Source organism: Muscardinus avellanarius, assembly GCF_963383645.1.
Source record: "Muscardinus avellanarius genome assembly, chromosome: X".
Taxonomy (NCBI): Eukaryota; Metazoa; Chordata; class Mammalia; order Rodentia; family Gliridae; genus Muscardinus; species Muscardinus avellanarius.
This window is the reverse complement of record NC_137792.1, coordinates 80,519,890-80,546,186: the sequence shown is the minus strand read 5'-3', so window position 1 is coordinate 80,546,186 and position 26,297 is coordinate 80,519,890. Positions and strand designations below refer to the sequence as shown.

Genomic DNA, 26,297 nt, shown 5'->3' with positions numbered 1-26,297 from the left:
GGGAAATTTAGTCTGGACCAAGTGAGATTTTTGTTACTGATTGAAATTGAAGTCAAATTATAAAGCAAATAATTGAAAATGGAGGTTGAAAGAAAGCACCAATAGAAGTATAAAAACAAATAATAGGAACAATTAGGGGTTTTCAATATATTAGATGGTGTTTTAAGTCTTAAAACTTTTATGAGGTCACTATTTGAGTTAGTATAAATGGTGACAATTCATAGTCAATTTACTTGAGTACTGGGACATGACAACATTAAAAATCAGAGGTAATAGGAGGAATAGGCAAGTAAGATAGGGAAGTGACAACTGAAACAAGAGAAAAGTAAGACAGCATGGGATTCTGAAACTATGGTAAGAAAAGTGTAGGTAACTCACAAAATCTTCAAGAAATGGGACACCACTAAGACATTTTTTGTTGTTCCATTTCAATACATATAGAGATGTCTCATTTTTGTGTCAAATTTATTAAAACATTTTGGAAATCCTTTCAGTGATATAAAGAGAGATAATCTAGTCACCTATATACCCTATCACCTGGCTTAAGAAATAAAATATTATCAATAAATACACACAAAAATAGTGTCAGTATAGCCAATACCCACTGTGTAATTCCTCCTGAGGCTTCTTTTAACATATGTGCCTCATTCTTTTTAAAGCTGCAGAATATTATACTGCATGAATATACCACAAATTATTCAAGAGGCTTTCTGTTGACAAACACTTTGATTAGAATCCTGATTTTTAATATTTCAAACAATACTATAATAAGCAATATCATACATAGCACTGCACACTAATTCAATATCTATGGGGTAAATATCTTGAGTATCACCTGAAGGGTGAAGAGGGAGGAGTATGTTTCATTTTCTGCTTTAAACCTATTTTTACTCTTTTTTTTTTTTTTTTTGGTGGTACAGGGGTTCCTGGAAGCCCTTCTTCCTCCGGGCTACACTCCCAGACCTATTTTATATTTTTGAAACAGGGTCTCTTACACCAGCACGGCTGGCTTCGAACCTGCGCGATCCTCCTGTCTCCGCCTCCCAAGCGCGGGGATTACAAGCGTGCGCCACCACGCCCGGCCTATTTTTACTCTTTTAAATTTTAAACCATCAGGTTATAATACTTTAATATTAAAAGTACTAGTTAACAAATTACTTACTAAAATATGAGTTTGTTATATGTACCTTGAAATTCAATGTCATCAAAATGGTTTTTAATTGTAATAATATCACAGTCATCATAGAGGTTTCACACACACACACACACACACACACACACACACATAAAGTAATCCCAATGACTCATACAATTCCTCTGATGTTACACTTAATATCTCCAAAAGAGCTGTTACAAAGTCAACTGCACTGTCTCATACATGCTTAATGGGTCCAACAGAGCTATTAGGATGTCAGTTATATGGCAGTGTTCCTGCCAAAGCTATTACCCACTCATTGCATTGTTCCCACAATTCCTCTGACATTCAGATGGTTCCTTAGGAACTGTTATTACTGCTATGGAAGTGTCTTGTATAACTTACATTACCAGAGAAAAACAAGAAAAGCAAAGGAAAAAATGGAAAGCAAACTTCTCCCACTAATTGTACACGAATGGCCCCACATGGACAAATATCAGAAGGAATAACTCCTCATTTGAGTGTAACATGTCATTCAATACACTCAAGTGTCAAATTTTACCATTTCCCCATAATTCCAGCTGTTCCCTTGAAGCTATTTTGGTTCTGAGAACAGCATAAGCATAGGCATGATGTTTATTGGTATAACATGCCATATCACATGAGTTCTGTGGTATGCAGTGCAGAAGCAACACGGAGTAGTACTAATGGATTTTGTGGCTATGATGAGATTGTATCAGATATTCCCTTGCCTGTAAAGTTCCTGAGGAGCACATAGGGAACATTGCTGCCAAACAACTGTGGAAATCAACAGGCCTTGTGAACAGCTGAAACCCCAGCTTTACAAAGAGCCACTATGATCACAACAGGAAAGACAATAGCAGGAGTTAACCCTCAGCCAGGTCTGAAGTAGTTCAATGAATTTCATCTCACAGTTTTAGCAGAACAAGATTCTTGGCTACATAAATAATATTTATTGTAAGACAAGTGTGAGGCTATTTATCTCATTTTATATGAGCAGAAATTAGAATAAATTCTGCTAGACCATGAGTTCCCAGAATGTACCAGCTGTTCCAGAGGCCAACTTGTATGTTTTCCTAATCCTTTATAGCAAAACCATCATCCTATAGCACCTACACACAATATTTGTATAATAAATGAATAATGGTAAATAATAACCACAACTGACATTTAAGGAGCATTTACTTATTACAGACATACAAGAAAGTGCCATATGTTCATTCTTTCATTTCATCTTCATAAAAATCCCATAGCTTTAAAATAGGTAGTGCCTCCATTTGACAGACCAGGAAACTGAGGCTTGAAGAGTTTTAATTAGCTGAACCAGGACAAACAGCAATAAAATTGGAGGACAAGGTGCCAAACCCAAATCATTATTACTAAGTCATTATAGCTATTCTTAAGCGCTCACTACAGAGATCACTGTTTAGGTACATAACAATATAACCATTTTTACTTCAATAAATGTTCTCATATCACTTTGTGCTCTAAAATCAGAGTACACCTATCCATATCATGATATTAACTAAATTGCATTAAAATTAGGCTTTTATCCTCCTTAGTACACCTTTTTGTGTGTATGTGTCCACTGGATACTCACTGGCCTGTGTTTGAAACAGCTTTGAGAATCCAATGATTGGACTTCCAAAAAGCAACATTTGTATCACTAAACTTATCTCTGGTTGTGGCTGATGACACTGGTGATAGATATTTGAGTCTAGCTGGGAAAATTATTCTGCTATCTTAAAATTTAATTATGGTACTAAAAAACATCCAGATCATCTCAGTTTTATTCCTGAGCAGAAGAAATATAAACTGAGGAACTATATAGGATTATACTCCTGTTTTAGGAATGGGAATTTAGAGAAAAGTAATTCTTTAGAGACAGGGCTGATGGAATTAGGTTCAGAAGCAAAAGAAAAATTCTTAACATTTTTTTTCTGATCTTGCTCCTTTTTGGAGTCTAGCTACACTATTACACTGAGTCCCATAAAGCGTTCGCATGTACTTTTAATAAATTCATTCTTTCCTTAAGCTAGCTCAAGTTGGTTTCTGCTACTTGTAATAAACTATCCTAATAGGGCATCAATATCTCACACTAGACTTTAATTCCTTAAGGTTGAGGATTGTGCATTATTCATCTTTCTTATATTCCTTAGTATCCAATACAAAGGTTAGCAAAGAGTAGGTGCTCCATAAATATAGCTTGAACAGAAATATAATGATCACAAAGACTATAACTATAAATAATTTCTCTTTATATTTTATTAAAGCTTACAAATGCTTTTTCTCTACCTGATTCCCTTCATTTAACGTTAGGATAATCAGTTTCATTTTCTCATTTTATAAACTAACTTTTTCATTCAGGCAAAATGTGAAAAATGCATCCTTGGAAACTGATTATTCAAATTCAGCGGTTATTGCAGATTTTACCTTTGTCCCAGTGTAAAGTCAAAAGTAATTACTGAGGGATACCCTAGTTATTGAAGTCAGTACTAAAATAAGACCATCAAGTTTTTGTATAAAATGCCCATTGGATCATTTGTTAGAGACAGAGTTGTGTGTTAGATGACCAGAGGCCTGATCTGCTGTAGGCATTATTTATAGTCTTATCATCATCTCAGAAAAACAGAAGATCAGAGAAGAACTAAAAATTCAAGTTAATTAAAACAGATACTCTACTAGGCTTGGTTTCACAAATGGGAGATATCAATGAGAAATAAGCATTTATACACAAACAAAATTAAAATAATTAAAAATAAGTTGTTTTCAAATTAACATGCTTTTAAAAATGCATACTCTCATCCCAATTCAAACTTTATCTACATCAATCTATGGAAGCATTAAATGTGGACCAGACCTGATCATCATCAATTGAAATTTGTAAAATCACATTGGTGAAATTTTACAATGGGTCATAAATAAGATCCCAAATGATATACTCCTTATTAGAAATTGTGCTAAAGTTTACATTAAATATATTCATGATCAAGGAAGAAAGAAATGAATGTTGAGAAAATAATTTATTGCACTTTTTTGAAATGTTGTTTTAATATTTACTCATATGCAAAATGGGGATTATTATAGATCAATTTCACACAGTGATCATGAGTATTAAGAGAAAAAGATATGAACAGTGTGTTTGGGGATTTTGAAATTGTGATCCAATAATATCAGTGAACCTTCATATTTTAATCATTTGTTACAAGTTCTTTTCTAATTCTTTATACACCTTCCTCACCACAGTTGAAAATGAAGATATTATAGAAAGATGTTTGAGAAGGACTCAGCACAAACTAAATCATAAAAATAATTTATAAATGTTGCTTTCAGTATCTTTCTGCAAAAGGGCCAAAGCCAATGAATACAATAAAAGCAAAAGGAAAAAGAACTCTAATGCCTACTTGCTGAAAAATTACAATATAAATTCAGGTTTATAAAAAAAGAATGAATAACACCTTTTTCTCATTTTAACGTGTGATTGATGAAGAAAGTGTGATTTAATGCCAACCAGGAGCATCTGGAGTAAAAGACCAAGGCCATCTACAAAGTGACAATAGAAAAGATATACCATCAGGTCTATACTGAGTTCATGTTAAAGCCATGCCAAAAAAGTATTAATAATATTAATAAAGTATTACTTCCCCAATCCACCTGAAATCTTGTCTTCTCCTATCCCCAGCTCCCCGTTCCCCATCAAAATACACACGATGAAGTTTTCCACAGGAAAGCAAACCAATAAGCTGGCACTAGGCTAATATTTGACAAGTTCATTGTGTTGTTTGTAGGAGAGGAAGGTAGGTATCAGTGACGAGGTGAGATAGAAATAATTTGTAGTCAAATATTTGAAAACACTTGCCTTGAGTAGACCCAGCTTGAGCCTCCATGTCACAGCAAACAGGAGAGAATTTAAAACCTGTAATGGCAAACATTTTGCTACTTAATCCTTTTCCAACACATCTAGTATTCCTCAAACTTCAATCTTAAACTTTCCAAGTGATATTTATAAATAACAGCTTTCTAAATGAATGATTAATACACCATAATTTCCCCTTTAGCATGCAGTTTAGTAGTTTTTAGCATTTTCACAGAGCCATGTAACTCTCACTAATACCTAATCCTATATTTTTATCTCTCCCAAAGAAACCACATATGGAGGGTCTTGTACCAGTAAAGTAATATTAGAGCTAAGTGGGTAAAATTCTCTTGAGTTTCAGTATTTTGTCCCAGTAAACTTGTTGTAAATTTTAGTCAGGATAGGGATGATGATGTGGATGAAGATGTTTTGGTAATATAGGAGATCACCTATCACTCCATTCCACACAATTTTGCCCACTGTTTTTCTTGAATGACAGATGAATCTCAATTCATTTATTCCATGATCTCCTAATTTTCATCTTACTGTTCTTTCACTTACATGAATATGCAAACACATATCAAATGAGTTATCTTCTCATTCTTATATTTATCTTTCTTGGCCAAGTCAGCAATGCATACATATTATGCCTATGTTCATACATGGAAATAATATAAAAAAATCAAGCTCATAAAATGCAGCAATAAAAAAAAGAAAAAGAAAGATAAAATTCAAGCTCTCAAGAATGCTTGGTGATATTACAAAAGATTATGGCTATTACTTAGGAAATGATATTCCATCTAATGGGCAACCTCTCATTTCTGATTATATATTTGTAATTATTTTCCAGAAGAGGATATAATAGAAAAGGTTACCAGTACAGGATGATTGGCTACCTCTCTGCCATCTGAGAAAATTCTCATTAGCCACTGCTAACAGACAAGGCTTTGTGGTCATGGTAATGGGGATATATAAAAATTTCAACAAACAATGATTGAGTGAATAAAGTATTTAATAAGCATTAATATGCTTTGTTATGAAGGGATTTTATTGTTCAGTAGGGACAAAATGGCAGAAATAAAATTACCTTTTCCATGAAATTGAGAATATAAAATTTCTTTTCCTAAAAGCTACAAAATATAATTAAAATATAATGATATGCTATCAGTACTTATTTCCTGGAAAATTGTTAACAGTAATATATATTCTATTTTTCTAATCATTTTTATCTAACCTGGTTAATATGAATATGTCTTCACGTTCAACAGATTCATCTGAATAAAAGCAAAATCACATAGAGAATATGTTTGATATTGTTTATCTCATTGTTCATACATTGATATAAAGTCAAAATACATGAAATGAGCACTTTCTATAATAAATCTCAATAGTATTACACTGGAAAAGAAAACTGAAAATAAAAGGTGAGCAATAAATGAGACATACACAATATTGCTGACTTTATGAGATTATTTCCCTTGGGTTTCCCCAAAAATGAAAAGCATTTTGTCCATCAATATAAATAAATATGTCTATTTGCCAGATACTTAGGTACATACCTTGTTCATTGGAACTCTGCTAACTTGAATTCTTATTCTGCATACTAAATGTCAGGTGGGTAGTTAGAGGAAAGAAAAACAAAGCAAAGGTAAAAACTATTTTCTTTTATTTCACTTCAATAATGTGGGTAGATTTATTACCATTTTCCACATCAGACTTCCGTTCATGGTCAGTGTCAGTCAAAGACAAAGCAGAGTTGGCCCGGCTGGACAAACAGGAGCTATGCTCTGATTTCATTCCTCTGATCCACATTCTCAGGGCATGGTCAGGTGAGGCTGCACCTTCTGTCTCGGTGTCTACATCAGATCCCATCTCCAGTTGGTAGCCATGCTGAGAAATGCTGTGCATATCTGTCTTGTAGCCAGAGCACAGAGTGTGATGGGTTTCACAGAATTCCATCTCTGAGAAGAAACAAAGTTCATAAAAAAATTTAGAAGGATGAAGAAATACTACTCTTTTTCCTCACTCCTAACCCACATTGCTAGCAATTATGAGTTTTCTTGCAAATTTAAAATTCTGGTCGTTTTTATGGTAGCTAGGAGTCTGTGCTTATTTTGCACTTCTGTAGCATAAAATTATGGTCCTGTTGATTCCTACAAGGTTCTGCAAAATGTATGCCCCAAATAGCTTTATAGCTACAATTTTAGTTTGCACAAAATGTTATGAAATATGTGAATGTAGAGAGCTGTCCTTTAAAAGTCATTCTTCTTCTAGAAAGAATATACATGTTGTATAAAAAATAACCATAGTTAAAAATTATAATTATTTACATTTCTAAGTATTTTTATGCATTTTAATGAAGAATTAATAATGTAATGTAAAAGCTGAGAGAAAAACATGAAATTCAGATATGCTTTTCTAAAGTATTTTCCTGATATTTTAATTTAAACTCCCAAATTATGAGTGCCTAATATCATTTATCATTGTTACAAATAGAGTTTAAGGCCTATTATATGTTAATTGTTCATTTTAATTAATTCTTTTAACAAATACATGCAAAACATTTAGTCATATATAGCATCTCAGCAGTGCTTCATGGTTTGAATTTTCCCCTCCTTTCCCACCAAATCTTAGAATATAGGATATTCAGAATCTTCAAGATGGTATAACTTATCCTCTCTTTTAATAATTGAGTAATAAATTCCAGAGTGCAGATGTTGTCTGTGGACTATATCAGATAGCACCTGGGCATCATTTCTGTGAAATATCAGTGAAGCCCCATCAACTTATTGCATGAATGACAGGCATTAAGTCTTATAGTCAAGATTGCATTCACTTAGGGCAAAATATCAAAAATGGGGAAAACGATTTAAAAATCCCTAGTAAGTTCATAAAACATGACCATGTGCCAAGTTGTATCATCTAAAATATCCATATAGTACTTAGATAAAGTAATCTGGGGACTTAGTACACTATATAGGATTTTCTCAGACTGACATCGGGGAAAGGGTATATTATTTAAGCAGACGAAAGTTTAACTGAGTGCATCTAATCCTTAGCATATATCAATAAAATGCAAACCCTAACATGATTTTAATTATTTGAATAAAGAAAGTGCTGGATCTTAGACAATATACTAATGAAAAGAACCCAGAATATGATTATATTTGATTTTATATATATATATATATATATATATATATATATGAATAGAATATATTTATGTAACAAGTAAATTGCCAAATAAAGATGTAACAAAGCAATTTAACATTTATTTAATAACCATTTGGTGTCTAACACTGTCCTTTTTGAAACAGATACTGTAGACAAAGCTACTATGTTATATTAGAAAAACTCAATTAAAATTAATTCTTCATACCTATAAGTCACTACTGAGTATCTATTATTTATGTAAGAAATGTCTTTTCTATTTTTTTAGTTGAAACTATCATATAAGAAAGAAAGCAAAAAGAAATATTGAAATGCTATCTTTAAGTCATCAAAAGCTTGGTATCAGACAAACGAAACTGTTATGTGAAATTATCATTTTTAATTTTGGATAAATTGCTATAATATTAGATGTCAACCACTAAGCCAAGCATGGGATACTGGGGTTCCTGGAAGCCCTTCTACCTCCGGGTTACACTCCCAGACCTATTTTATATTGTTTTATTTGGAAACAGGTCTCTTAAGCCAGCGTGTCTGGCTTCGAACCTACGTGTTTCTCCTGTCTTCGCCTCCCAAGCGTGGGGATTACAAGCGTGTGCCACCACGCCAGGCAAAGAAATTATATTTTTAAAACAGGCATGATTTCTACCTATCAAACATAAAATCTTATAACTCAGGCTTCTCCCTGCCATAAGTCTTAAAGTAAAATTTTACGTTGCCCAATATAAATCTTAGGGATTTAGAATTTGGAGATGAGTTAATTTTAATGCCTCTTAATTTTGCAATGTTTCATTATCCAATTCTTCCTTGCAGTTGATGCTACCACAATCTGGTAGTGAATCTGTCAATTTAAATCTGTAAGAAAGGATTTTCATATAGGTTTGTACCCACAACTTCTTACATTTCCCTAGACCAATGTTCCTCATACTTGCCTGTTTCACACTCACCTAGAAGGCTTGTTAAAACATAGCTTGTCGAGTTCTATACCCACTTCTCACCCAGCTCCCTAGATTTAGTTTCACTCAGACAATGGCATATAAAATGTGACTTTCTAATGATTATATGGGCATTTGAGTCATGACATTTTTTGGAAAAGATGAGCAAATAAAAATAAATACACAGCCATTTGTCATTTCAGTTTAATAAAACACTAGAAAAAACACTAGATTTAAGCAGATTCCCCTTTAATAGTTCTCTCTTATTCAAAAAGTAGTTTGAATATGGATATGTTTCTTTCTGAATGTCATGTAATGTGATATAAAATTGCATAGAACAATTTGCTTCTATCGGAGTTATATCCTGCTCTGAAAACAAAGACTAAATTATAGTTTCTCTAATTAAATGCAGTTAGATAAATGCAAGCTTCTTTGTCAATCTATAATTAGAAAAGTAACAATCCAAGTTCAGTTGTTCTTTTTATAAGTGGTAAAGAAGAAACTGTTTCACTCATTTATAGTAAATGATGTTCACTGAACTGCCTCATTTACCTTTTTGAAATAAATGTTATCATTGTAAACTTTTTTATTCAATATACAAACGATGTGGTGTTGCTTAAAATCACCATAGAATGCCATATCTATAAAGCATTTACAATATACATTTTTTAGCCTTGTACATATAACCTGGTTACCTATATTACTGTATATTCTCTAGAGAAATTAAAGTTCAACTGTATATATTATAGATCTATTCTTGCCACAAATCTATCTACAAGAAAATGTTATTAAAATCTTAAAATATCTAAGGTTTAAATGGATGGACTAATACCACAAGAACTACATTTGAAGAATAAACAGGTGTAGATATGGCCAAATCAATGACATATGTGCAATTTAACAAAAACATAGCTACTTTTCAGTGTAAGAAAAACCAAGTGTGCAGACTTTTAAGATAGAAAATTTGAGTGGATTAATAAAGATTTAAAATTTTATTTTTTGGATGCATTTTAGTCATACATTTTAATGGGAAAAAGACATACATGTACACATCACCCAATTAGCCCTTACCTGATCCCCAACCCATTTCCTCCCATCCCTCCTTCCCATGCTTGGCTTAGTAATTGACTTTCATATGTTTGTTTAAGTACATCCTGTGCTTTAGAGAGTTTCCTTCTTTCCCCATCCCATCCCCTCAGTTAGGTCACTTTATTTGCTCCTCTATAGGAGACTCCTTTATCTAGAGTTCCTCCTGTTATCCGTTTCTCCCTAGCTTTTGCATACTACAGAAAGCATCTGATTTTTATTTTTTTGTGATTGACTAATCTCACTTACCATAATGTCCTCCAGTTCCATCCATTTCCCTGTAAATGATGTTTTTTTCTCTTTATTGATGAGTACAATTTCATTAAATGTGCAAAGTGTTTGAAGAGAAAATAAAGAAATGGCCAAAAAGCAAATTAAAAGATGTTAAACATCATTAGTTCCCAGGAAAATACAAGCTAAAACCTAATGATATACAAATACACACCCACTAGAATGGCAAATAAAATTCTTACCACACCAAGTGTTTACAAGAATGTGGTGCAACTAAAATTCTGACACATTAGTTACTACTTTGAAAAACAGGTTTGTGGTTTTCAAAATAGTTAAGGGTATTCTTATCAAGAATCAACAAAAAATTAAAACCTGTTTTTCCACAAAAATCTGTACAGGGTTATTCACAAGTGATAACAAGTAGAAATGATCCAAGTGTCCATGAACCAACTGTGGTATATCTACCCAATGAAATATTAGTTATTCCTTAAAAGGAATAAATCGTTCATAGATAAAAGCATAATAGACTTCAAGACAATTATATTGACTGAAATAAGACATACAAAATTCTACATAATTCATGTTTATATTTATATAAAATTCTAGAAAATGGAAACCAATCTAAAGTGACTGGAAGGGTAATGGTGAAGTTTAATAACAAAGTGAAAGCCAGGCATGGTGTCACACGCTTATAATCCCAGCATTTGGGAGGCTGAGACCTGAGGTTCATGGTTCGCGGACAGCCTCAGATACTTAGTGAGGCCCTTCACAACTCAATGAGACCCTGTTTCAAAATAAAGAATAAAAAATTGGGCAGGGGTTGTAGCTCGAAGGTCAAATGCCTCTGGATTCCATCCCAGACCCACAAAAAACAAACAAACAAACAAACAAACAAACAAACAAAGTGATATGAGGAAACTTTTGTGGTGATGTAAAAGTCTGTTATCTTGATTGTGACAATAGTACTATAGCCACATACATATGAATATTTATCATATTGCATGTTGCTTGTGTCATTTATTATTTATCAATGATACTTCTATAGCATTTTTCCATCCAGTGGTTTATGCATCACCAGTCTTTAAAATACTAAGTTTTTTTAAATTAATCCATTTCCACAGATGGATTTAAGAGTCTCAGAGCTCAAAGGGTATCCTGCTCTGAGTACCTACAACCCCATAACAGAACACCAAAACACAGAATTGTACAAATTACCAGATGATAAAGGATTAAAAAAAATTCAGAGAGAGCCTGAAAGAAATAAAACTAAGGAAAAGAAAAAAAGAAAAGAACTTTAAGGATTTCATTTTCATGTCTTTGAAGAATGACCTTGTTAATCCACCATATAATCCAGCAATATGACTTCTGGGTATCTACCCTGAAGAATGGAAACTGAAATACCAAACTAATGCCTGCATATCTATGTTCATAACCACACAATTCACAATTGCCAAACTATGAAACTATCCAAGATGTCCCTCAACAGATAGATTATAAAACTTTGTACACAATGGAATTTTACTCAGCCATCAAGAGGAAAAAATTACATCATATTCAGGAAATGGATGGAGCTAGAGAACATGTTAAGTGAGATTAGTCACTCACAGCAAGTAATAAAAAAATCAGATGCTCTCCTTAATATGTGAAAGCTAGTGAGAAAAGAGTAATAGGAGGAACTCTAGAAAGAGGAGATACTATAATTAAGCAAATAAGGTGATCTTACTGAGGTGGATGAGAAGGGAGAAGAGGGAATTTCCCTAATGTACATGATACACATTAACAAATACATCAAAGTCAATCACTAAGCCAAATATAAGAAGCAGGGTTGGGGGAGGGAATGGGGTAGGAATTGAGGAAGGGCTAAATGAGTGATGTGTGCATGTAGTATGACTCTATCATCTTGTATCCCATTAAGATGTATGACTATAATGCACCAATAAAAAAAGGAAGGGGGATAAAATTCTTAGCTTTAAATTATGTAATTCATACAACCCTATGAATAACATAAAATAGTAAATATTATCAGTCACCCACTCAGTTTTTTATAGCTCTCAGTTTCTTTTTTTGTATATGCCAACCTGAAAACAAATGTGTAGATATCTCCTTTTTTCTAAAATTTTGTAATTAAAATCTAAGCTGGCTATGGTAAAATATGGAATGGTCAATATAACAATGGGGGAAAAGTTAGAGAGTCTGTGAATCAAGTTGCTACTGAGATGTTTATTGTAAATGGTAATCATGTATATTAGTTGACAAGATCTGGTGTCATAACCATAAGCTTTGCTACATTAAAGTATTGATGTGGCCTGTGTAGTCACTGTGAATTGCAAGATTATTTATAGAAAAGTAGAGAATCTAAATATAAAATGTAAAAAGCAATTAATAAATGTTTACCAAACAAACACAAAATTATCAGTTTATAGGCATGCCTGCTACAGGCTATACTCTATGTCATAATAAATAAAATTCACAGTATTAAAAATATTGACCCCTTAATAATTCACTACTGTACCTGGGAGAAAGTATAATTGATTATTATAGTCTTTGGGAAAGAAATTCAAAGAAAAAAAGAAATTAACAATACTAGATTGGAGACAATTTTTCACTAATGGACATCATTTTTTATTTCTCAGTTTAGGAACTTTGAAAAGAAAATTATAAAAATGTTAAAGAAATCAGTTCATGTAAGTTTACTTCAACACATCTTTGCTGAGCACCCACTCAATTTCATGTCAAGAAAACAAAAAAAAAATAGTCTTCTCTGATTTTTCTTTGTCTTAAGTAAGTAGTCCATTTTATTTTCCTCTTCTCTTCATGAAAAAGCTTCATCAAATGTATAGTGCTATAGTAGACAGAGTGAATTAACAGGACCTACTGTGTTCATGTCTTTGGAAATTTCCACAAAGAGTCACCTTAAAGACCCTAATGATAACAAAGTACTAACTGGATATTACCAAAAACTGACCTTTATGTTTATGCTCAGAGTAAGAGATGGAAAGGACTAGGGCCTGTGATTATCAGAGGACTTAAATAACTAAGTCTCCTAAAGCTCAATCTTCCTTCCCCTCAAAGTTCCAAAAGCATCCATTATCTTAACATTCAGGATCTACTAATTGCTTCTTATTTAATTTACAAGATTTCTCCATCTGTTAGTACACTAAAATAAATAGTAATAAATCTGGGCAGAGTTGAAAACCTGAAATATATACAATCAGACTTTGTGACAAACCAATATTGGCTAACTGGACCATCCCAGAACAAAGTTAAAAGACCTGGTTAATATAAAATAATGTTTTCAGAAGTACAGTGAATTGCCAGTCTGTAAAAATGGTTCAAATAAAAGGTCAAAGAGTTGTAAACAAAGTAAAAGGGAAAGTAGATGAGGGAGGGAAGAGAAATAAATCAAAACAAACTCTAGTCATACTTACAGATGGAAATATTCTTTTAATTTAAGGAGAGGAAATTAATTTGACATGGGAATAATAAGTAACTGCTATTTCCCAGAACTAATTTTCAGTTTAGATGTTGGCTCCATTTAGACTGCATTCACTTAAGATGGGAGATTTATTTTGAAGTCACCACTACACTGAAAAAAAAAGTGCATGCCTGATCTACAGTCTTTGAAACAGAATCAAGTACCAGAAAAGATGGTGGAAGATCCTAGAATACAACTGAAATTTAGATCAATAAGAACTTGTGCATGTTCCTTTTATTTCAACATTTTAAACAAGGCAGGAACTTCCTGACTTAAATGAGAAATTTTCAGGGCTACTGAACACTGCAAAGACATGGTGCTCAATGGCCCTAAAAATTTCTCATTTCTTACCTGTGTTGGTCCAATTTTCTGGCTGTTCATAACACATTGGAGATTGAATTCTTATTACACACTGTAATTTTTCAGGTGTACTTATGTGTTTCCATTATGCTCACTAAGCATGTGAAACAGTTGGCTCAGTATGTGTGTGTGTCTGAAATTTTAAACATTTATCTGCTTGTACAATTCCATCTAGAGGGGTGAGACCAATAAACTAAAGAGTCAAATAACCATTAAAAACACTTGCAACACTTGTAAGTGCTTTACACAATACTCATAAAGGCAAACTGTGACTTTTGTAACATTCTAAACTTCTCATTTAGCATTTATTTTGATTGAGTTAAGATGCTAAAATAGAACTGTGCATGAGAGTTAATGGGCATGAAGTACTGAATAAACTAGATTCTGCTCTATTGAAAGCTTCTTATTAACACCTTTCAAAGATGCTTTGTTTTGCTTCTGTATCTTTAGATACATCAACTAGAATAATTTCCTCTACTTTTTCACTAATCTAATGCCTAATGTCTAGTGTGTCTCAGTATCCTTGTATTGGTCTCCAACTTTCCTTTCCCCCATCCCAATAATTTTACACTTCTCTATAGTTTTTTCATCCTGAATACATAATTTTATACCTGACTGTACACTTGTTTCTTCTCTAAATTGATATCATATATTACCTTCTGAATTGAACCTCAGGCTTCTATAGTGTTTTTATATATTGTTAATATATTTTAAAATCAAAGGCATTATGTTGGTCATTTTTCAAAAGTATAGATTTTATATTTTCTTTTTTATTTATTTATTTTATTGGTGCACTGTATTCATACATCACAGTGGGATACATACTTTTGTAGACATAAATGCACACAATGCCCAGTCAGCAACCCACCCGATCCCCACTCCATTCTCTCCCTATCCCTCCCTCCCATGCTTAGCTTAGTGGTTGACATGTATTAAAGCAATTTATCCAAAATTAAAAATGATAATCTCACATAACAGTTTCAGTTGTCTGATACCAAGCTTTTCATGACTTAAAGATAACTTTTCAATATTTCTTTTTGCTTTCTTTCTTATCAGAGAATATTATTTTCTATTTCTTAGGTGAAACTATCATATATTTATATATTTATTTTTCAGAAAAAAATCTATCCTAATATGGAATATGGACTCTAGGTACCCAAAACGATCTTGAAAAAGAACAAAGCTAGAAGATATATATTTTCTGATTTCAAACCATATAAAGCTACAATAATTGAAACAGTGTAGTACTATTCTAAAGGCAGATATATAAACCATTGGAGTTAAATAAAAGCCTAGAGCTAAATTCTTCCCTATATTGTCAAGTTATTTTTGACAAGGTTTCCTCGAACATTTGGTGGTGGAAATAATAATCTTTTAACTAAATATTGTTGAAAAATAATAATTACATGGAAAAGAATAAAATTGGACCTTTACCTAATCCCATATACAAATATTAACTCAAAATAGATAAAAGACCTAAATATAAATCTTAAGACTATAAACTTTTAGGAGAAAATCTGGGTCATAAAACCTCACAACATTGAAATTGGCAGTGATTTCTTGGTTATGATTTCAATGGCACAGCTCCAGTGGCACAATCGGTTAGTGCACGGTCCTTATAAGATTTTATATTTTCTTAACACACAGAGAAAATATAACTCTTTGATGTTTGTTATGTTAGTTTGGATTAATCATTTAACTATGCATGTAAATATTAAGATAGATATATCAAAGTATCATGTGTACATGTTTAATATATATGCTAGTGGCTATACTAGTTTCACTCCCACCAACAATGTAAAAGAGTTCCTATTTTTCCACATCCTTGCCAGCATTTTTTGTGATTTGAATTCTTTATACTTGCCACTCTGATTGGGATTACATGGAATCTCAGTGTAGTTTTAATTTGCATCTATCTGGTGGCTAATGATGTTAGACATTTAAAAAAAATATATTGGTGAACTGTAGTCATACAACTTAATGGAGTAAAAGATCGTGAAGTTATATGTGCCACTCAATTAGCTCTTACACAATTCCTTCACTATTCCCTCCCCATCCCTTTTCTCCATGCTTGGCTTAGTGAATATATATATATATATATTGGACTGGAGTTCCTGGAAATGCTTCTACCTCTGGGCTACACTCCCAGACACCTATTTTTTATATTTTTATTTGGAAAAAGGGTCTCTTCAGCAAGCGAGGCTGGCTTCGAAACTGCATGATCCTGTCTCTGCCTCCCAAGCTTGGGGATTACAAGCATGCACCAACACGCCCGGCGCTGATATGTTTGCTTAAGTACATCATGTGCTTTAGAGAATTTCTCTTTACCATTCACATCCCCTCAATTAGTTCACCGTATTTTCTCATCTATAGACTGTCCTTCTTCATCTAGAGTTCCTCCTGTTACTCATTTCTCCCTAACTTTTCCATATTAGGGAAAGCGTCTGATTTTTTTTGTGTGTGTGTGGCTGACTAATCTAATTTAGCATAATGTCCTACAGTTTCATCCATTTCCCTGTAATTTATATAAGTGTGTTTTTCTTTATGGCTGAGTAAAATTGCATTGTGAACATATCTCACAATTTTGTAATCCACTCCTCTGTTGAAGGACATCTGGGCTGGTTGTATAGTTTGATAATGGTGAATTGTACTGTTATGAACATGGTTGCTCATGCATTAGTTTGGTATTTTGGTTTTCATTATTTTTGGTAGATACCTAGAGGTCATATTACTAGATCATATCATAAGTTTGTTTTTTTTTTCTTCTGAGGATCTTCCATATTGTTTTTCAAAGTGGTTGCATTAATTTGCAATCCTACCAATAATGTATTAGAGCTTCATTTTCTCCACATCTAATCAATTACAGTTTCTTTCTTCCTTGGAAGTCCTTCTTTTTAATTTCCACACTAATTCCCAGTTACTGAAACTCTGAAGGCCAGAAGTTGAGTAACTTTGACAAGATGATCCACTCAAAACTAATATTTTTAAGAGAGGTCACATGGATCTGGGAATCTGCTGAGTGATGAGGTGAGGCAGTGGCAGTTTCAAATGCTTCCATTTTGAAGTGTTTGTTCAATTCAGTTACCCATTTGTTGATTGGGGTATGTGTATTTTAGGGTTAAATATTTTAAGTTCTTTGTGTATTCTAGATATTAGACCTTTGTAAAAGGGATAGTTGGTTAAGATCTCCCATTCTGTAGGCTTTATCTTTAGACTCTTGTAATTTTTTTGATGAACATAAATTTTTAGATTTTTTAAATTTTTATTTGTGCATTATATTCAAACATCATATTGGGGTAAAAAAACTTGTGTGTATATACATGTACACATCATCACTTTAACCCCTACCCAATTCCCAACTCATTTTCTCCCCATCAATTTTTCCCTTGCTTGGCTTAGTGGTTGACTTTGATATGTTTAAGTACATTGTGTGTTTTAGAGAATTTCCTTCTTTCCCCCTTCCATCCCGTCATTTAGGTTGTATTGTCTGCCACTATATAGGATTTCCTTTTTCATGTAGAGTTCCTCCTATTCCCCATTTCTCCTTAGCTTTCACATATTAGGGAAAGCATCTGATTTCTTATTTTTTGTGACTGACTAATCTCACTTAGCATAATGTCCTACAGTTCCATCCATTTCCCTGAAAATGATGTAATTGAGGTTTTTTTGATGGCTGAGTAAAATTCCATTTTGTACATATCCCACAGTTTTGTAATCCATTCATCTGTTGATGGGCATAATGGCTGGTTCCATAGTTTAGCTATGGTGAATTGTGCAGCTATGAATATAGATACACATGCATTAGTTTGGTAATTTGGTTTCTTTTCTTTTGGGTAGATACCCAGAAGTGGTATTGCTGGATCAAATAGTAGATTTGTTCAATAGACATTTCACAAAAGAAGAAATTTAAATGGCCAATAAATGCATGAAAAAATGCTCAAAATCATTAGCAATTAGAGAGATGCAAATAAAACTACCCTGAGATTTCACCTAACTCCAATTAGAATGGCAATCATTCAAAACACAAACAACAAATGCTGGTGAGGATTTGGAGAAGTGAGAACTCTAAATCATTGTTGGTGGGATTGCAAATTAGTACAACAACTTTGAAAACAGTATGGAGAATCCTCAGAAGAATGGCAACAAATATTTAGTTTTATGTCATAATTTTCATTAGATGCTGAAAAAGCCTTTCATAAATTCCAACATCCATTTATGATAAAAGCACTGCAGAGAATTTGAATAGAAGGAACATACCTCAACATCATAAAGGCAATCTACAATAAGCCCATAGCCAACATCATATTAAATGGGGGAAAATTTTGAAAATTTCCCCTAAAAGCAGGAACAAGACAAGGATGTACATTATCACCACTTCTCTTCAATATAGTACTTGAGGTTCTAGCCAGAGCAACAAGACAAGAAAAGGAAATAAAAGCAGTACATATAGGAAAAGAAGAACTCAAACATTCACTATTTGCAGATGACATGATACTATACCTAGAAGACTCAACAAACTCAACCAAAAGTCTTATTGACCTGATCAACAATTTCAATGAAGTATCTGGATACAAAATCAAGCTCAACTAATCAGAAGATTTTCTGTACACCAACCATTCAGAATTTCCCACACAAACACACACAAAAAATACTTAGGAATAAACTTAACCAAGGAGGTAAAAGTCCTCAACAAAGAAAATTATAAAACACTGAAAAAAGAAATTGAAGAAGATCATAGAAGATGGAAAGATCTTCCCTGGTCATGGATCGGCAGGATAAATATGATCAAAATGAGCATACTCTCAAAAATGATCTACAGATTCAATGCACTATCCATTAAGTTACCAAGATCATTCCTTACAGACATAGAAAAATCAGTCCTTAAATTAATTTGGAAGAGAGGCTGGAAAATGGCGACTGAGAGACACAGTATATCTCACTAGCTGAAGCAAATTAAGTTCAATTACTGAAAAGGCAGCATCTTAATAAACAAAATTAAATTCAGCTTACAACTCCAAACAGACTCGGGGACTACAGCAAAAGAAATTCAGTAACTCTGACCTGCGAGATTCACTGCAACACACACACACACACACAAAAAAAAAAAAAAAAAAAAAAAAACAAAAAAAAAACGACAAGCAAGCTGCAGGACATGGCGACCGCCAGTGCCATATTGAGCTGCTGGCCCCAAAAAGATTTTTGGGTGCTGCAGTCTGTGACAGTCCAAGAATTGTCCAAGGTCTGAAAGTGGCCATAGTATTCTAACATCTTAAACTGTAAGCTCACCTGAGCACCTGGGTGGCATCATTGGCTCATGAGAGGAGGCACCCACAGAGACGCTGAGAGAACTTCAAGGACAGGTAACTGGACTTGCAGTGTTCCTGGAGAATCAGCATGATATGGAAGAGCTGCCAGGATTCAGAGCCCCAGACTGGCCTGCCAGGTAACAGTGTGAGCTTAGATGAGCCACGGGAGCCAGCAGACACATAGTGAGTGCCACCAGACCTGGGGATAACTGTGGGCACCAGTGTGCGCTGAGGGGGGCAACTTCAACTCCATTGACACAGAAAGGGTGCTTAAGATGCTATACCTGCACAGGGCCACAAGGGGGCACTCCAAGCAAATATGAGACATTGACATATATAATGTATATTAGTAAAGTAGTAGGACTGTTCCTTTTTTCTTTTTTTGTTGATTTGTTTTGTTTTTGTTTTGTTGGTTTTTGGGTTTTTTGTTTTTGTTTTTGGTTTTTTGGGGGGATTGTTTTTTCTTTTTACTTTTATTTGGGTTTCTTGTTTGTTTGGATCTTTCACTTCATATGGTTGTTAGTTCATTTTATTTAATGTTTATCCTGTTTATTCTCTTAACCCTTTTTGTACTCTCTTGGTGGTCTATTCTTGTTTTCTTGATTTTGTTGTTTATATTCGATGCATATTAGTTTGTTTTTATACATTACTTTGTTACTTTATCCGTTTGTATTTGATCATTCCCCCCACTCCTGCTACAAAAGTCTACAATTTAGACTATGTACTATATTTCCTCAAAACTTTCTCTTTGTCCCCTTACTGTTTCTCATTGTTTTATACACAAAGTTTCTCACATCTCCATACTTAAATATTCTAATAAATACAAGAGTCCTACTATCTAACCTCCTATTCTCAACTGGATTCAACTTTATTATACTTAAATTATTCAACAACCTAATTATATCCTCTACCTTATCTCACTCCTGCACCTATCACACTAGCTACTCCACCATCAACCAACCCTCACCACTCAAAAAAATACTGTTTTCCTCTTGACTCTTCTAAAAGTCCTACTACTAAAACTGGACTAAACATAATACCCACAAACGATGGGAACACATCAGAAAAACAGGCCTGAGAGCTTTGAAAATATGAGAACCAGGATTAGTGGATAAATGACAGAAGTCATGAATACTTACCTACAAGAAATGCAAGAAGGGGAGTTCTGAATCTTGATCTACAATATGATGAATGTATTTAAAACAAATCTAGAGGTGATGAAAGACAAATCAGAAACACTAAGAAAGAATCAGAAAGAGGTCTGTAATGAAATGAAAGAGTCAATAAATGAAATGAAGACAGCAATAGAAAGAAATTATGGAAGATTAGATGAAATTGAAAGTAGAATATCCCTGTTAGAAGACAGTTCATCCAAAACCGAAAACACAGTCATCAGTATACAGAAGTCATTACAGCAAAAAATCTAAACATCCACCAAATTTGGGACAAACTTACAGATAAAAGGCATTGAATGGATAGAGGTACAGACCAAGGGCACCCACAATCTCTTCAGAGAAATAATTTCAGAGAAATTTCCAACGATGGAAAGAGTCTTGGATCTTCATGTCCAGGAGACATACAGAACACCATTAAGACAAGATCAAAGACAGACTTCCCCACACCACATAATAGTAAAAATGACCAACATAGAGGCCAAGGAAGGAATCTTTAAAACAGTGAGAACAAAAAAATAGGTGACATATAGAGGCAAAATGATAAGAATCACTTCAGACTATACAACCCAGGTCATGAATGCTAGTAGAGACTGGTATGGCATGATTCAGAACCTGGAAGAAAATAACTTCCAATCAAAACTACTATATCCAGCAAAACTACTATTCAAAACTGATGGAGAAACAAGAGTTTCAAGACAAACAGAATCTCAAAAAATTCATGAATTCAAAGCCAACCCCAGAGAAAATACTTAAAGAAATAAACCATAAAGAAGAAAAAAGAAGCAGACTTCAGAACCAGAGAAGAGAGGAAGTTGATAAATAGGATGTTTAAATAAAGAACAAGCTACCAAACAGAAGACAGAACACAAAATGAAAGAAAACAAAATTCATATTTCAATAATAACTATTAACATCAAAGTCTTAACTCACCAATCAAAAGACAGACTGGCAATGTGGATTAAAAAACATTATGCAAATATATACTCTCTACAAGAAACTCACCTTACAGCCAAAAACATTCACAAACTGAAAGTGGAAGGATGAAAAAGATATACCATGCTAATTGAGATAAAATAAAAGAGCAGGGGTAGCAACCCTGATATAAAAAAAGACTTTCAACTAAAACAAATCAGAAGCAATAAAACAGGACACTTCCTTTTATTAAAAGGCACAATGCACCAAGAAGATATAATGATAGTAAATGTTTATGCCCCAAATGTGGGTGCAACCACATTTGTAAAACAAATCCTTCTGGACATCAGATCTCAAATAGACCCAAATACAATAATTCTGGGAGACCTTCACATTCCTCTCATACCACTGGATAGACCTTCAAGGTAAAAGATGAGTAAAGACTCTTTAGACTTAAATAAAACCATAAACCAAATGGACCTAATAGACATTTACAGAATATTTCAGCCAGGAACTACAGAATACACATTTTTTCAGAATCCCATGGAACTTTCTCCAAAATAGATGTCATCCTGGGACAAAAAGAAAGTACCAGAAAATTCAAAAGATGTGATGTAATTCCTTGCATCTTTTCAGACCATAATGGAATGAAAATATAAATCAACAGGAAACTCAAAAGGAACTATTCAAATATATGGAGATTGAATGATACACTATTGAATGATGAATGGGTAAGATCAGAAACTAGGGAAGAAATAAAGCAACTTATGGAAACAAATTAAAACAAAGACACAACTTACCAAAATCTATGGGACACTATGAATGCAGTGATAAGAGGAAAGTTTATTGTATTGAGTGCCCACATAAGAAAAACAGAAAGTCGCCAAGCAAACAACCTAAAGACACAACTCAAGGACCAAATAAGATTGTAATAGTCTAATCGCAAAGACAGCAGAAGGCAGGGAATTATTAATATCAGAGCAGAAATAAATGAAATGGAGAACAAAAAAAGAATTGAAAGAATCAACAAATCATAAAGCTGGTTCTTTGAAAAGATTAATAGAATTAATAAACCCCTTGTCAACCTAACCAAAAAAGAGAGAATCAACTCAAATTATTAAAATGAAAAATGAAAAAGAACACACCACCCCAGATAGTGGAGAAATTCAAAGGATTATCAGAAACTACTTTAAAAATTTATACTCCAATATATTAGAAAACATGGAAGAATTTGATAGATTTCCAAGCACAGTTAACCTACCTAAACTGAACTAACAGGACATGCCAAGACTAAATCAACCAATAAAAAACAAAAATATAGAAGTGTTAAAAATTCTTCCAACAAAGAAAAGCCCAGGCCCAGATGGGTTTCCAGCTAAAACCTACAAAACCTTCATTGAAGAACTATTAACAATACTTCATAACTTATTCCAGGAAACTGAGAAATAGAACTTTCCCAAATTCCTTCTACAAGGCCAGTATGACATTAATCCCCAAACCAAATAAAGATACCTCAAGAAAGGAAAACTACAGACCAATATCCTTAATGAACATAGATGCAAAAATTCTAAACAAAATACTAGTCATACACATTCAAAACCATATCAGGAGAATAATCCACCATGACCAAGTTGGTTTCATGCTAAAAAAACAAGGCTGGTTCGACATACGCAAATCAATACATGTTATTCACCACATAAATATAATCAAGAATAAAAACCACATCATCTTAGCAATAGATGCTAGAAAACATTCGAAAAAATCCAACACCCATTTATGTGAAAACACTGCAGAAAATTGGAAAAGAAGGAACATACTTCAACATCATTAAGGCAATATACTATAAACCAAAAGCCAACATTATATTGAATGGGGAAAAATGCAAGAATTTTCTCTAAAATCAGGAACAAGTAAAGGATGCCCTCTATAACCAATCCTATTCAATATAGTCCTTGTGATTCTTGCCACAGCAATAAAACAACAGAAGGAAATAAAAGGAATTCAAATAGGAAAAGAGGAATTAAAATTATCTTTATTTGCAAATGTTATTATCCTTTATCTAGAAGACCCAAAGAACTCAACTAAAAGACTTCTGGACTTGATTATCAAATTCAGCAAAGTTGCAGGATACAAAATCAACCTAAAGAAATCAGTGGCTTTACTTTATGCCAACAATGAATCCACAATGAAAGCAATAAAGAAAACAATTCCATTTACTATAACCTCAAAACCAATAAAATACTTAGGAATAAACCTAATCAAAGATGTGAAAAGGTCTCTACAACAAAAACTATAAAACATTAAAGAAAGAAATTGAAGAAGACCTTGGAAGATGGAAAGATCTCCCGTGCTCATGGATAGGCAGAATAAATATCATCAAAATGGCCATTATGCCAAAAGTGATCTATAGATTCAATGCAACTCCCATTAAAATACCAATGACACTCTTCATAGACCTAGAAAAATCAATCATGAATTTTATCTGGAGAAAGAAATAATACAGAATAGCCAAAGTAATTCTCAGCAATAAGAACCAGGCAGGAGGCATCACAATTCCAGACTTCAAATTATACTATAGATCAGTAATAGTAAAAAAAAAATTAAAATTAAAATTAAAAAAGCATGGTATTGTCATAAGAACAGTTATACTGACCAGTGTAACATAATAGAAGATACAGAAACAAACCCACACACCTATAGTCAATTAATCTTTGACAAAGGGGCCAAACTCATATGCTGGAGAAAAGACAGCCTTTTCAACAAATGGTGCGGGGAGAACTGGATATCCATTTGAAGAAAGATGGAACTAAATCCTTACCTCGGACCATGCACAGGAATCAACTCGATATGTATCAAAGACTTAGAAATTAGACCAGAGACTGTGAAGTTATTAGAGGAGGGCATAGTCTCAACTCTACAACATATAGGCACTGGCAATAACTTTCTCAGCAAAACCTCAGGAAATTAAAGCAAGAATTAACAAGTGGGATGATATCAAACTAAAAAATTTCTTCTCATCAAAGGTAACCATAATAACCTAAAGAGGAAGCCTACAGAAAGGGAGAAGATCTTTATCAGCCACCACTCTGATAGGGAGCTAACATCCAGAATATACAGAACGGTCAAAAGACTTTACACTAGCAAAACAAAAAACTCAATCAAGAAATGGGCAAATGAACTAAATAGACACTTCACAAAAGAAGAGGTACAAAGGGCCAATAGATACATGAAAAGATATTCTACATCACTGGCCATCAGGGAGATGCAAATTAAAACTACACTGAGATTCCATCTAATCCCAGTCAGATTGGCAAGCATAAAGAAATCAAACAACAACAAATCCTGAAAAGGATCCTGACACTGTTGGTGGGAGTGAAAATTATTTCAGCTTCTATGGAGATCTGTGTGGAGATTCCTTAGAAAACTGGGAATAGATCCACCATATGATCTGGCTTTACCACTACTGGGTATTTTTCCAAAGGTGTTGAAATCAGAGAACTACAGCAATATATGCATACCTATGTTCATAGCAGCACAATTTGGATAATAACCCAAATATGGAAACAACCTAGGTCCCCATCAACAAACGAATGGATTGCAAAATTATGGGAAATACACACAATGCAATTTTATTCAGCTATAAAGAAAACCAAAATCATGTAATTTGCAAGAAGATGGAAAGTCCTGGAAAGAACTATGTTAAGTGAGATCAGCCAAGCCCAGAAAGAAAAGGGAAATATCTTTCTTCTAATATGCCCAAACTAGGGAGCATTGGGGATACCAGAGGGACTCCAGATAATGGAAGGGAAATCTCAGCAAAGTTTTTTAAACAAATTTTTTATTGAACATAAATGGTATACATTTAAACTATATTTGGTGCCCTCTCCCCCTGCCCCCGTTTTCCCTTCCCCATCCCACCAATGGTTGTCCAGGTTAACCTTTCAGCAAAGTTTGAATGGAAAGATAGGAGAGGATGAAGGCTGAACTTGATTAATGAGGGTCTACATCTGAATATGTGTAAAATTATGAATATAGCATGATTACCCTGGATTATCATTGTTGGGAGTGGAGAAGTAAATGGGGGTGGGGGGAATAGGGAATCAAGTACAGTTTAAATGTATAGCATTTATTTTCAATAAAAATATGTATTAAATAAGAATACTAATATTCAGAATATACAAAAATCTTAAAAGACTCAACACTACCAAAACAAATAACCTAATCAAGACATAGGCAGCCCAATAGAATGTTAACAAAAGATGAGATACAAATGGCCAATAGATACATGAAAAACTTTTCAACATCACTAGCAATCAGGGAGATGAAAATCAAAACAACAGAGATCAGTGAATCAGTATGGCAAGCATAAAGAAGTCAAATAACAATAAATGTTGGTGAGTTTGTGGTGAAATAGAAACCTTTCTGGACTGTTGGTAGGAGTTCAAACTATTTCAGCTTTTATGGAGATCAGTGTGGAAGTTCCTTAGAAAACTGGAAATGGATCCACTATATGATCTGTCTTTACCATTCCTGGGTATCTTTCCAATGGGGCTGAAATCAAATAACTACAGCAACATATGCATATCCATGTTCATAGCAGCACAATTCACAATAGTCAAACTATGGATCCAGTATAA

The 26,297-nt window shown here is 33.5% G+C and overlaps 1 protein-coding gene across 3 annotated transcripts in view; it reads right to left on the bottom strand.

Annotated features, from left to right (window-relative positions):
• TENM1 (teneurin transmembrane protein 1) overlaps window positions 1-26,297 on the bottom strand; it is a gene marked incomplete at both ends in the record, with an annotated part of 892,332 nt that overhangs the window by 770,797 nt on the left and 95,238 nt on the right. For all 3 annotated transcript variants that reach the window (XM_080719098.1, XM_080719100.1, XM_080719099.1), the window contains 2 exons: window positions 5,016-5,072; window positions 6,713-6,973. In XM_080719098.1, the coding sequence (XP_080575224.1) occupies window positions 5,016-5,072; window positions 6,713-6,973 (318 nt within the window). The remainder of the gene's footprint in view (window positions 1-5,015; window positions 5,073-6,712; window positions 6,974-26,297) is intronic.